The sequence below is a fragment of the Anolis carolinensis genome, chromosome 1 (assembly GCF_035594765.1).
Source record: "Anolis carolinensis isolate JA03-04 chromosome 1, rAnoCar3.1.pri, whole genome shotgun sequence".
NCBI lineage: Eukaryota > Metazoa > Chordata > Lepidosauria > Squamata > Dactyloidae > Anolis > Anolis carolinensis.
In genome coordinates this window covers 86112525-86126738 of record NC_085841.1, presented here as the reverse complement: position 1 = coordinate 86126738, position 14214 = coordinate 86112525, and the positions used below count along the sequence as shown (strand labels likewise).

Genomic DNA, 14214 nt, shown 5'->3' with positions numbered 1-14214 from the left:
GTCGAGCATTTCTGTATTCTCAAATAATGTGCTATGTCCAGGCTGGTTCCTCAAGTGCTCTGCTATGGCTGACTTTTGTGGCTGAGTTAGTCTGCAGTGCCTTTCATGTTCATTGATTCGTGTTTGGGCAAGGCAGCATTTGGTGTCCCCATATAGACTTGTCCACTTATTATTATTATTATTATTATTATTATTATTATTATTATTATTAACATATTTTTAAAATATATGATTTGTAAGATAATTACATACATTTCAAATATTTTTTATTACTTGGTGCCTTCTTGAGAAGCAAATAGACACTGCAGTTGACACACGCACATTTGGAAAGCTCTGGTATACATGATGATGATGATGATGATGATGATGATGATGATGATCTTTAGTCAATTTAAGTTGCATGCTGCAAGTCACAACTTAAATTGACTTAAGATCATCATCATCATCATCATCATCATCATCATCGTGTACATGAGAGCTGCATTTTGCAGCACACCAAAATACTTGGAAGTTGCCCTGGACTGTGCTCTGACTTACAAGAAACACTGCTTGACTATCAAACAAAAAGTGGGTGCTAGAAATAATATCATACAGAAGCTGACTGGCACAACCTGGGGATCACAACCAGACAGTGAAGACATCTGCCCTTGCGCTTTGCTGTTCTGTTGTGGATGCCCATTGTGGAATACATCCCCACACTACTGGAGAAATCATATGGTTTAGCAGGTATTGCACCACCTGACATCCACTGGGAAGTAGTAGCCAATAACTAAAGGACCAAGGTAATGACATATCCGGCCCATCCCCTGTTCTGCTATCAGCCAGCATGGCAATGCCTTAAATCAAGAAATAGTTTTCTAAGATCTACAGAGATACTTGCAGGAACACCTCAGCAAGAGAGAGTCCAAAAGTTGCAGGCTAAAACCCAGAACCAGAAGCCATGGTTGATATCAGATGAGAGACTCTCTTCTGGGTACACAGAAGACTTGAATTGCACTGAACAGGCTGCTCTCTGACACCATGAGATGCAGAGCCAATCTTATGAAATGGGGCCACAAAGTGGAGTCCACAACATGTGAGTGTGGAGAAGAGCAAACCACAGACCACCTACTACAATGCAGCCTGAGTCCTGCCACATGCACAGTAGAGGATCTTCTTATAGCCGCCCTGAGTCCCCTTGGGGAGAATGGCGGGGTAGAAATATTGGAAATAAATAAATAAATATAGCAACACCAGAGGCACTCCAAGTGGCCAGCTTCGAGTCAAAGGACATTTAGTATAATGCCAAATTTTAACTTTGTGTTTTTAAATACATTACAACTGTACCCTCGGTTTCTTTCTGACATGATAAATAAAATGTGTAGACTTCTCCACATATTATTATTATTATTATTATTATTATTATTATTATTATTATTATTATTATTACAGTAGCGTCTCACTTATCCAATGTTCGCTTATCCAACATTCTGGATTATCCAATGCAGTCTGCCCGGATCCACAGCTGTTTCTCTAGACAGCAAGGACTGAACTTTTTATGGATTTAATTTTCGACAATGTTGTTACTGTAAGTTCATTTGATGCAATTCTATCTTTATTTGTAGTCAATTTGTTAGTAGCCAGTGTTTTTATAGTCAATATTTTCAATACATTGAAATGTTTTGGTGCTAAATTCATAAATACAATAATTACTACATGTTACCATGTATTGAACTGCTTTTTCTGCTTATCTGTTGTAAAACATGATGTTTTGCTTAATTTGTAAAGTCATAACGTAATTTGATGTTTAATAGGCGTTTCCTTAATTCATCCTTATTATCCAACATTTTCGCTTATCCAACATTCTGCCCGCCCGTTTATGTTGGATAAGTAAGACTCTACTGTGTTATTATATTTTTAAATATATGATTTGTAAGATAATGACATACATTTCCAATATTTTGTCATTACAGTAGAGTCTCACTTATCCAACGTTCTGGATTATCCAACGCATTTTTGTAGTCAATGTTTTCAATACATCGTGATATGTTGGTGCTAAATTCGTAAATACAGTAATTACTACATAGCATTACTGCGTATTGAACTACTTTTTCTGTCAAATTTGTTGTATAACGTGGTGTTTTTCTGCTTAATTTGTAAAATCATAACCTAATTTGATGTTTAATAGGCTTTTCCTTAATCCCTCCTTATTATCCAACATATTCGCTTATCCAACGTTCAGCCGGCCCGTTTATGTTGTACTGTACTTGTTACCTCCTTGAGAGGTAACGCGCGCGTTTGGAAAGCCCTGGTGAACATGGTGGTGAGGATGATGATCTTGAGTCAAGGGAAGGGACCCTTTTGGGGCCTCCCGGGGCGGCCGTGCAGTGGGCGCAGGGGAGACGCGGCTTTGCCTTGGGGTCCGCCCCGTCCTCCTCTCCTCCCCGCCCTTCCCTCCTTCGTGGAAGCATCCCAGGGCGCGTCCCAACCCACCCAGGTCCCGCCTCCCCCAAATAAACGCCCGAAGCGCCCTCCCCGTCGGACTTCCCGGCGAGAGAGGCATCAGGAGGCGCGCCTCCCGGGAGGCCATGTCCACGGGCTCCCTGAGCGATGCCGAGGGGGAGATGCTGGCCTGCGAGGAAGACGAGGAGGAGGAGGAGGAGGCCACGGAGCCCCCGGCGCCCGCTCTCCCCGCTCCCGCTCCCGCTGCTCCTCCCGGCAAGGCGGCGGGGGCGGGGGGCAAGGCGCGGAGGAAGGCCTCCTCGGGGCCCGGCAAGCGGGGCAGCGCCCACTTCGGAGGGGCGCCCGAGGGCAAGCAGGTCCAGCGGCACGCCGCCAACGCCCGGGAGCGCGCCCGCATGCGGGTCCTGAGCAAGGCCTTCTCCCGGCTCAAGACCACGCTGCCCTGGGTGCCCCCCGACACCAAGCTCTCCAAGCTGGACACCCTCCGTCTGGCCTCCAGCTACATCGCCCACCTCCGGCAGATCCTGGCCAGCGACAAGTACGAGAACGGGTACAGCCACCCCGTCAACCTGGTGAGTCTCCCGGGACGGACGAACTGCGCTGGGGGGCGGGCGGGGGGGGGGGGTTACACCTACACCTTGGGACCACCATGGGCTTGTCCTTTGGTGAGGCACCACCTCAAGCCAAGGGCCGTGTGAAATGACACCTCCCATGGAGCCAGGGCAGTGTCAAGTGGTGCCAAACCGCTCTACATGTGCACTGTCTGTACAACCCTTTTTGAGCCTTTCCATGCGTTCCACTACTCCAGAAGATGGGTGTGTGTACGGCCAAGTCGTGGCCTCTCAATCAATGGGTGAAACCCATAGCCAAGCCTTATTCTCTCAAACATTGGGTGAAACCCATAACCAAGCCTTATTCTCTCAATCAATGGGTGAAACCCATAACCAAGCCTTATTCTCTCAATCAATGGGTGAAACCCATAGCCAAGCCTTATTCTCTCAATCATTGGGTGAAACCCATAGCCAAGCCTTATTCTCTCAATCAGTGGGTGAAACCCATAACCAAGCCTTATTCTCTCAATCAATGGGTGAAACCCATAACCAAGCCTTATTCTCTCAATCATTGGGTGAAACCCATAGCCAAGCCTTATTCTCTCAATCAGTGGGTGAAACCCATAACCAAGCCTTATTCTCTCAATCAATGGGTGAAACCCATAACCAAACCTTATTCTCTCAATCAATGGGTGAAACCTATAACCAAGCCTTATTCTCTCAATCAATGGGTGAAACCCATAGCCAAGCCTTATTCTCTCAATCATTGGGTGAAACCCATAATCAAGCCTTATTCTCTCAGTCAATGGGTTGATTCTCAGGTCCCTTTACCACACAGCTGAATAAAAACCCACACGATCTGCTTTGAACTGGATTATATGGAGGTGTGGACTCAGATAACCCAATTCAAAGCAGATGTTGTGGCATTTTCTGCCTTGATATTCTGGGTTATATGGCTGTGTAGAAGGGCCCTCAAATCCTCCTTCCACCCGCAGCTTAGGGTGCAGCTGTGCTGTCGAATGAATGCAGTTTTGGCACCACTTTACACTGCCCTGGCTCAATGCTATGGGATCGTGGGGAGTTGTCGTTTTACAACAGGCATGGGCAAACTTGGGCCCTCCAGGTGTTTTGGACTTCAACTCCCACAATTCCTAACAGCCGGTAGGCTGTTAGGAATTGTGGGAGTTGAAGTTCAAAACACCTGGAGAGCCCATGTTTGCCCATGCCTGCTTTACAAGGTCTTTCTTCAACCCTCCTGCCTTGCCCACCGTCGGGGGCTATTTGCCAGGCTTTCTTTCCACCTTTCGGTGCGTCAAACAGGAAAGCGACGCCAGTTTCAGGAGAAAGAGAGAGCTTGGTGGTTGGTGGGGCGCTTTCGAGGCATTTCTCAATGATGGAGGATTTTTTTCCCGTGTCAGGAGCGACCTGAGAAACTGCAAGTCGCTTCTGATGTGAGAGAATTGGCCGTCTGCAAGGATGTTGCCAGGGGCGCCTGGATGTTTTGATGTTTTCCCATCCTGTGGGAGGCTCTCACGATGGAGGATTTCTTCACAGAAGTGTTGCCTTTGCCTTCCTCTGAGGTTGAGAGAATGTGCCTCGCATGAGCTTTCCTCTCCATGATTTGAACCTGGGTCTTTTTAGGTCGCATCTGCACGTGATCACAGAGTTGAGAAAGACCCCAGAGGGCATCCAGTCCAACCCCTGGCCATGCAGGAAAAGCACAAGCAAATGCACTGGAGGGTAGAATGCAGGCAGTTTGAGAGCATTTCACCTGCTATAACTGGATCCTTCTCTGCCAAGGAGTGCTGGTGCCTCACCAAACTGCACCTTCTATAACTGCATAGCATTGAGCCGTGGCACTTCAAGACGTGTCAAGGCGCATTAATTCCACCGTGTAGATGCAGCCCTAGCGTCCAAGTCCAACGTTGAGTCGCAACGCTCCTTCGAGGGGCGCCTGCTGAAAAGGCGGGATTTGTGGAAGAAGGGAGGCTCCTTGTCAATTTGGCCACACTGCTTTGGAGCCCACTCCAAGGCCCCTTCCATACAGCTGAATGCAATCCCACATTACCTGCTTCGAACTGGAATATATGCAGTGTGGACTCAGATAACCCAGTTCAAAACAGATATTGTGGGATTTTCTACCTTGATATTCTGAGTTATATGGCTGTTTGGAAGGGCCCCTGGACTCTGAAATCGGTGGGCCCATCCACACAGCCATATATCCCAGAATATCAAGGCAGAAAATCCCACAATATCTGAGTGTGGACTCAGACAACCCAGTTCAAAGCAGCTATTGTGGGATTTTCTGCCTTGATATTCTGGGATATATGGCTGTGTGGAAGGGCCCTCTGTTTAACTTTTCTAGAAAGGGTTTATTTGTCTGTCTCCGTCTCTCTCTCTCTCTCAAGCTCCCTTCTCCTTCTCTTCCTGCTTTTAAAACCCGAACTCCTTTGGATCCTTCCAGACTAATTCAAGTCACCTCAGGACTGTTTCACCCGCGCCCTTTCCAACATGGGGACTAATTCGCCTTAAGTAGGTCGTGGTTGGGTCGTTGGACAACGATCCTTACTCGGCCTGGAAACCCACTGGGTGACCTCAGTCTTAAAGAAAAAAACAGCAACCCCATGATAGGTTCATCTTAAGGTCGGCGTAAGTGGGAAACGACCTGAAGGCACACTACAATTCCTGTATATCTAAGCGTGTTTCCTAGGAAGTTGTCCCAGAAAACGCGACAGCCTGAGGCTTTGGTTTAAAAAACAGCAACAAGCCAGTAGGAATCGCTACCTTTCAGGACTTGGGAACTGGGCACAACTATTCTAAGTAGCGTTGCCGCCCGTTCAGCATTAATGGAAGGGAGAAGAGAGGTTGTTGTGAAATGTATAAATTGATGTGAAGGAAGAGAGAGAGAGAGACCTCTGAAGAATAAGGGGGTCCTGTATCTGGTTTGCCCAAGAGAAAATCCAAAAGCTGTGCTTGCCTTTTAATTGCGAGAGACTGACAGACCAATAATAATAACAATAATAATAATAATACGCTTGAAATATAAGCCTAGATATCAAACTACTTCAAGGTTTTAAAGAATTACGCACAGCCTTTCCGTTCCTTGGGTTTTTAGCCCTCCAAATCCGTTTCTGCAAATAATATTATTGTAGAAAGGAGTCCCTAATGGGAGTGAAGGCACCTCTTCCTTCTATCTAATATTTGGTCCTCTTTGAACGTTTGTGAACTTTCAGGACTTTTTCCTTCATCCCAGATTTTTTTTATATGTTGGAGTTTATAAAGAAAACAAAATCCGTCTTATGCATTTGGTGAGCTTGATATTTCTTTCTCCACTGACTTGATAGCAAACATGAAAACGTTTGGCATCACTTTTAGACATGAAACAAATAAAAAGATTTATTCTTTTTCAAAGGGAACAAAAAGAAAGAAAGTATCTAGACCTCTTAGTGAAATAAACTCTAGAATGGCTGTTTGAGCCCAAAAACCCTTAATTCTAAGTCATGATTGAAAACTCTGTTATTGTAAATTATTGAAACTCTCTAAAAATGAGAAGGTTAACTCCTAGAGTATGGCTGTTGTCTTCTTTTTAAAGTAATTCCTCAAAGAAAATTATTAATATAAATTAATTGTGTAACCATTGATAAAAAAATGCATGGGAGTGTGGAGAAGAGGAAGCCACAGACCAGCTACTCCAGGGCAGCCTGAGCCCTGCCTTGCACATGCACAATGGAGGACCCTCCTAAAGTGACACCAGAGGCCCTCCAAGTGGCCAGCTTCTGGTCAAAGGACATTTAGTTTAATGCCAAGTTTTTAATTTTGTTGGTGTTTTTAAATACATTATAACTGTACCCTCAAATTTGCTTCTGACATGATAAATAAAAACAATCATATTGAAGATATTGCTTAAAATTACATTGATCTGTCAAAATAAAAAAATGATCAGACAGCAAATAGAAAATAACAGAAATGTATAACATAAAATATATATTCTAATTGACTGGTATTTTCATAATATGGTTTGTGATAGAGCTGCCCTATCATGATCGTCTTGTTGCTGTATAATTATAAACAGTGCTTTTAAACAATTTTATAAATTTTCAAAAGGCAATGTAACAATTATTAGAATAATCTGGGAAATTAAAGGCAGTTATCACAGAACAGGAAAAAGAACCAAAAATATCCAGGCAGTTTTTAAAATAAAGAAAATATAAGTATCTATACTTTTTTAAAAAAATCATTTGGTTTCTTTCCCTAAAAGAATGAAATGATAATCTTTAACTATAAAATTAGGCATTCACTCTGATCATCTAACATGTGTCTGAACTCAGTGGAACTTTTGGACAAATTCAAGCCGTAGTACGAAGTAGATGAGAAACTAAATCTCCAATTCTGAAATGCTTTTAGAAAGAGATAGTACCCTTATCATTTTCAAAACAAAGCAGACACGGAGGGGGAGCTGTGTCTTGACATTACCCAGCGGAGAATGGATAGGGTAGGGCTTTCACCCTTCCCTTGTCTGTGTGTCACAGTATGCCTTTGTCAGTTGTGTTATTTAGCTTAGGCAAATATTTTCAATCAAAGGCAGGGGGAAAGAAAATGAAACTGTTGTTCCCCAAATAAGAATTCTCCCCCAGCCATGAAATGTTTCTTCAGTCTCTAAATAGCTAGGATTACAGAGAATGAGATTTTGGAAATTGTTAACACGTTAGGTTTGCTGTCTTCCCATTCTTTTGGTAACATTGTTTTTTCTTTGGATGCCAAACTATACTGTATTTCTAGAAGAAGTTGTAGTTTACTGCTCAACTACAAATTTGGGAAGTAAAAGAAAATTACATGGAGGAGGTATCGTTCTTATTATAGGGAGCAATTATTTTGTTTTATGCCACCCCAGTGACGGAGTCTCTCTCCCCCCCCCCCCCCCCCCCCGCGCACAGTGGATTAAACTCTTGTGCCGGCAAGACTACTGACTTGAAGGTTGGGTTGCTGACCTGAAGGTTGCCGCTGAGCTCCCTCTGTCAGTTCCAGCTCCCCATGCGGGGACATGAGAAAAGCCTCCCACAAGGACAGTAAAAATATCAAAACATCTGGGCATGCGCTGGGCAACATCCTTGCAGACGGCCAATTCTCTCACACTAGAAGCAACTTACAGTTTCTGAAATTGCTCCAGATACGAAAAAAACCCAGTAATTTACACCCCTGAACAAAGGTGACTTATGTTGATATTAGAGATGAAGAAAGCATAACCCATTGCTCCAGATATTACAGAAAACTATAAGAGAGAGAGAGAGAGAGAGAGAGAGAGAGAGAGAGAGAGAGAACAAATGCATTCACACAATATGAGAAAATGCAGAGCAAAAACTTTATGATTGCGCAGCAAATGTGCAGTACAGTGGAGCCATCTTAAAAACTGTTTACACTCAGTAGCTGGGACTGTCTGCTTGAACCACTTCTATGTATAGTTTAAAAAGAACACCTGGGCAGTCTATGACATTCTGGCAGTTGACTTTATTTATCACCCATTCAAGTGCTACATTATTTGAAGTGCTGATTTTTCCCCTCTCTCTCCCATCCTTTCTCCCCCATTCCACCCCTTTACAGACTTGGCCCTTCATGGTTGCTGGCAAACCAGAGAATGAGCTGAAAGAAGCAGTGAACACGGCCCGATTGTGCGGTCCCACAGCATCCTGACCCAGGATTTTTAAACATGGGAAAGCCAGCCATCTGTGTATATGTACAGGTGTTTTTGAATGCCTGTGTACAGGCGTGTATGTATGAAGGGGGCAGTCAGGAAAGAGACAACAAGATTGCTTTCCCACAAAAGAACCTAAATGTTGAAGAGATGACCAAATGCGTCACATGCCAAAGGGTGGGAGGAACAATTTAGCATCCCAAAGAGCGTATATTTAACTTTATTAACTTGTACATATTTTAATGTCCCACAACCGCGCCTTGCTGGTTCAAGTGCTGTAATCTTTCTCCAACCAGACATTTGTCACCATCTGCCTTTGTGTAAATGACCTTGTGAAAGACAGGTCCCTAGAACATTATTCTCATAGTAGTCACCTTTCTCTAAACAATTCACATTAAAGATAACTCTATGGATATATTTTCATCAGACAGGGTTTCTTATATTTTCATGTGAACAATAACCAAAAGACCTCTTCATATGAAAAGAAATAACAACAAATAATAATGTTGGTGTGAGTTTCCTTTAATTTGTTCAAAATGAAGATTATTTATTTTCAATTTTGCTAAAGAGGATGATATTGGTTCACCTACACATCTTAAAGCCCCACAGAGCCTCATAGTGTCAATTCATTTGACCCCAGATTATGAAATGTTTATTTTCTTAATTAAGGAGACGTAGACCATGTCCTTTTTTGGGGAGGGTAGTTTAGCACACTAGAAAAACAACATAGGCACAGAAAGAAAGAAGGAAAGGGAAGGAAGAAGATATGCAATGATGGCTTTTTATGGGGATTTGGATGGATTGTAAAATTGTTAGTGGAATTCACTGTTTTGTGAAGTTAGTAATTCAGTCTTCAGTCTCACTAGCTAAACTTTGCAATGAAGGGATGTCCAAGATGAGGCATTTGCTGTGCGGTCATTCTGCCCTGTCTCGATCATGGAATTTTTTAATGTGAAATTTAAATGTTGCCTTTGTTTTTGTAATCCATCCTTTTTTCCTTGCAAGATATTGTTAGAATGATAAAGTGGGACGAGACCACAATCATTCAGAAGGAAAGTTTTCAAAGGGATCTTGTAGCATCTTAGAGACTAGGGCCCCTTCCACGCAGCTGAATAAAAGCCCACACTATCTGATTTGAACTGGAGTATATGGCAATGTGGACTCAGTTAACTTGGTTCAAAGCAGATACTGTGGGATTTTCTGCCTTGATATTCTGGGTTATATGGCTGTGTGGAAGAGCCCTAACTGAGAGATTTCAAAGTTGGTTGTACAATATAAAATTTCAAAGACTAAATGTAATCCCCCCAATGTTTTTGAATAGCTCTATGATCCTTTTAGCCTAGTAGCAGTTGGAATAGCTCATCTGGAAGTACCCAGAGTGTTCATAGAACAAGCTAATTTATTCTTATTTGGGGGGGGGGGTGGATTGTGCCAACTGATTTCAAAAGATTTACTGCCAAGAAGTTTCTAGGTAGTGTTTGTTCACTCCAGTGGGCTGTTCAAAACACCTGTTTGTAAATAAATTCAATTTAGGCCCCTTCAATTTAGACCAGGATCTGATCCCAGATTACCTGATTTAATCTGGATTATAGGAGTCTCCACTGACAGATAATCTGGGATCAGATCCTGGAATATAGGAGCAGTGTAGAAAGGGCTGAAGGCTATGTAAAATCCAAATTATCTGCTTTGAACTGGATTATATGGCAGTGTAGACTCATGTAATCCAGTTCAAAGCAGGTAATGTGGATTACCTGCTTTGATGATCTGGATGATGTAGCAGTGTAGAAGGGGCCTAAGTTACTCAAATAGGTACCCTTCCATTTTTATTTTTTTGGAGTACAAGTCCCATCAGTACTAGCCAGCAATTGTCAAATATGATGGATATTAGAGGCTCCTCTGTTGTCGGAGATGCAACTATATGTGTAACCTATGTTGTCAGAGATGCAACTATTTCTGTAACCTAGCCATCTTGTCTGGCTAAATTGTGAGTCTGCCTATTATAGTTTGGGATGGTTTTTATAAAACTAATTATGAATTATCTCATGTGTAAAAAATAGTATTTCCATTCAGTGGTTTGGAATCCAGTGAGAATATTTGAATTAACAAGTTATTTAAGGCAAGAAGCATTTGGACAGAAATACTTAATACACTGCCTGACATACACTGAAGGCACTGTCTTAATGTCGATATCTGTCAGTAAGGGCATCCAATTTAAAAAGCAATGGCATGAGAAAAATAGTTTGGTGACTTCTCTCAAATTTAAACTGCTGCACCCTTACAGAATCTATTGGCTTGGTACACAGATTAATATTTAGAAAAAATGATGTGAGAATTTTGAAATCTCATTTTGTTATTTCCTGGTGTGATGACTACAATTGTAAGGCAGAATTTGGGCAAGAGGTTTTCCAGAAGTTTCTAGCACAATTCTCTCCAGATTGGATTGGATTATGTATGTACAATATTTGTGCTTTCTACTCTGTGCATGACTGTATTATTGAAACCCTATTTTCCTAAGTGTGTCATATGTTAAATTATATATATTTTTGTATAGATCAAATTACAATATGGCAATAATTTCTGTATAAAATACTGGCACTGTTTAATTTCTTTAAAGGCTTGGGAACTCAAATATGTCTGTATATTCCCATGACCTAGAAAGAGTAATCGTGATTGTTCTGGGATGGTGGGATAATATGCTCAAATGAATTCCATTCCATTCTCCATTTTATTCAATGGCATCCTTGATCTTAGAAGCAAGTTTTGGAGTTGTGGATCAAGGGAAACACTTCCCCCAGTGACAAAGACCGGATGCAATGATACTTCCAAGAAGTCCCTCACTGCATCAATCTGTGGCCCTCCAGATGTTTTGGATGATAATTCCAATAATCCCTGATAACTGGCCATGATGTTTGAGTCTATAGGACAGTGTAGTTCAACACATCTGGAAGTCACCAGTCCTGTGTTATATGATGGCGGAACCAATGAAAATATCTTAAGGAGTGTAGACTGCTGATGAAGTGGGAATTCTTTGCATGGGAGAGATAGCCCTGCTTGGTTCACCCTACGGTGGCTTCTTAATTTAAACATTTTTTCTCTATTGATCTGATTTGTTACTCTGTGAGAGATTAAGCTGAGAGATAAATAGAAAGTGCTTGGCTCTTTCTCTTGAGCCAGCTCAGTCCAGAGGCAGCTGATGCGCCAGATCCCAGAGAAACTGTTTAACGTTTCAAGGTTATGACCGCACTGTTTACAAGATGTCTTCAGTTATTTATACTGTTATTCCCAACAGAGGGGCTTTAAATTTCCGCTTCACTTACTATTTCTCTCTCCGCCTTTCTGGGAGTGTGTCTGTGTTTCTATTCCATTCAATGCAATACCTGGGCATTTTGTTGCATTTTCCTTTGGGTAAAGAAAGGAGCTTGTGGTAACATTCACAAGGAGCAAATCCATGCTGAAAGTAAATGCTGATTAGGGAATGTACAAAAATCCAGCAGAAGATAAGCAAGAAAACAGAAGGATTTTTAAAGAGAAACATGGTAGCACAGGAAGACATGCTTAAGATTCCTTAAGCTGCATCAAGACAACAATTGTCCTCCAGCATCTTCCAAACCAACCAACTAACAGTACAACTCTGTGCATGTCAACTTAGAAGTAAGTCCCGCTGAGTTCAAGGTGGTTTTCTTTCCAGAACTGTGTGTCCAGAACTGGAGCAGTATTATGGCAAAGCCTTCATAGGCCAGGATATACAAACTGTTCTAATTGAAATTAGAATATAAATGTATTTTGACTTCAAACAGAAACTGAAAATGTTGTTTACAAAATAAAACCAAAAAGACAGTGTGTGTACAAGCAAAATGTTTCAGTATTAGACAAGAAGAACCTTGGTTTCCACTAGGGTTTTGTTACAGGATTCCCATGGATACTAAAATCCATGGATCCTCAAATGCCATTATATACAATAGCATAGTAAAATGGTGTCCCTTATATAAAATGACAAAATTAAGGTTTGCTTTTGGGATTTTTTTTTCAAAAATATATTTTCAAGCCATTCATTTATGGTTGAATCAATGGTACGGAATCCATGTATATGAAGGGCAGACTGTAACTATAAATTTGTTAAGGTGTACACGTGAATACATAACATAAATGAATAATTTCCTTACTTCTGTTGCCATGTGAAACACTCCAGAATGTACACACAGTGAGTAACAGGCATATGCAGTAGTAAATAAACACCTAAAGAGAGCCAAATGGCTTTTAGAGTAAACTGAAACTTCCCAAGATTTGTTGAGATCGAGTTTCACAATGTCAGATTTGATAAATTGTTCCATTTTGGTAGCTTCATATTGGGAGTTAGTTGCACAATACATTTATGGTTTATGAAGAGGGGAAGCATAAGTGGTATCAATGACAATTTAAATCCATGAATCCATGAGTGGGAAGGTGTAAATGTGTCATATGGAATATATACATCTGGTATTATGGCTATCCGATTATATGCTTTTACTCAATGCATATGTTTTTGTATTAAGGAATACAAATTTGGATTCTTTATTTTAAACTAGGCTTGAAAAAATGTGTGGCTTTTCAAATGTTCTTGTCTTACAGCTCCTATCTAGCAGCATAGCTAATGGTCATATTTGCAATCTGACAACTGTAGAACTGCACATTCCTCATCTACATTTTAAATTATGTACTGAAAGAATGCAGGGAAAGGATACCATGACAGAGTGAAATAGTGTTGTGGGATTCACTAGTCCACATGGAGTAATCAGATATATCTACCCAGCTCTGTAGGGTCCAATATTTCCCAAGTATGTATATTTTGTTTAAATGATTTGTGTCAAATATCTTACATGCTTAGGACCAAACTACAAGAAATGGTAAGTAGCCTTCATGTCATAAGTCACCATAGATACTGCTTGGAGCTTGAGCAGGACTGGACCCAGAACACACAGAACACTTTCCTCCAGTGCCACTCCGATTTGCCCCACAAACACTGCATGCGAGCAAAGTTGTTACTTGTATTGGGAAGGAAATTTTACATTTACAGTAAGAAAAGAAGAGAATCATGCAGTGCTAAATCATACATTTAATGTCAGGAGAGATCTGGTCCTTTGAAGCCCAGTCTTAGAAATATATCTCATGAGGGCAGAGGGGTGTTCCATGTTGAATCCATGGAGGTTTAACTTACATTGTCACATTACCTTTTAAAAAAAGAACAGGCTGGGGAGAGTATATTCTGCAAATCTGTAGCAAAAGCCAGTTGTTTTGTGGTGCTAATTTGCCAACTGCTAATTGGCTCTTGTTTGTAACATCTTGAAGCCAACTGGATAAGTTTGCAACATTAAAAAAGATGTTTATAACCATCTTACATCAGCTGCTTAGTTACACATTCATAACAAAGTAACATTGTCCTAGTCTGACTCTCCTCCAAACCAACTTAATAGCCAATAGCTTCATCATATAAAAAAAATCTGTGCTCAGCTGGAAATTGGGACAGAAAGAGGAGGATGTTTCTAGCTACTTCCT

At 41.5% G+C, this 14214-nt stretch overlaps 1 protein-coding gene across 1 annotated transcript; it reads left to right on the top strand.

Annotated features, from left to right (window-relative positions):
* Positions 1-2505: 2505 nt before the first annotated feature.
* On the top strand, positions 2506-13243 carry tcf21 (transcription factor 21). Its single transcript, XM_003223311.3, has 2 exons — positions 2506-3014; positions 8592-13243. The coding sequence occupies exons 1-2, from the start codon at positions 2568-2570 to the stop codon at positions 8679-8681; spliced, it is 537 nt and encodes a 178-aa protein (XP_003223359.1). The 5' UTR covers positions 2506-2567; the 3' UTR covers positions 8682-13243.
* The last annotated feature ends 971 nt before the right edge of the window (positions 13244-14214 follow it).

Bases quoted from the DNA above. Each gene is read 5' to 3' on its own strand.
- tcf21 (XM_003223311.3), top strand. From the start codon at position 2,568: ATGTCCACGGGCTCCCTGAGCGATGCCGAGGGGGAGATGCTGGCCTGC. The intron at 3,015-8,591 runs GTGAGTCTCCCG...ACCCCTTTACAG, and splicing joins ACAGCCACCCCGTCAACCTG to ACTTGGCCCTTCATGGTTGC.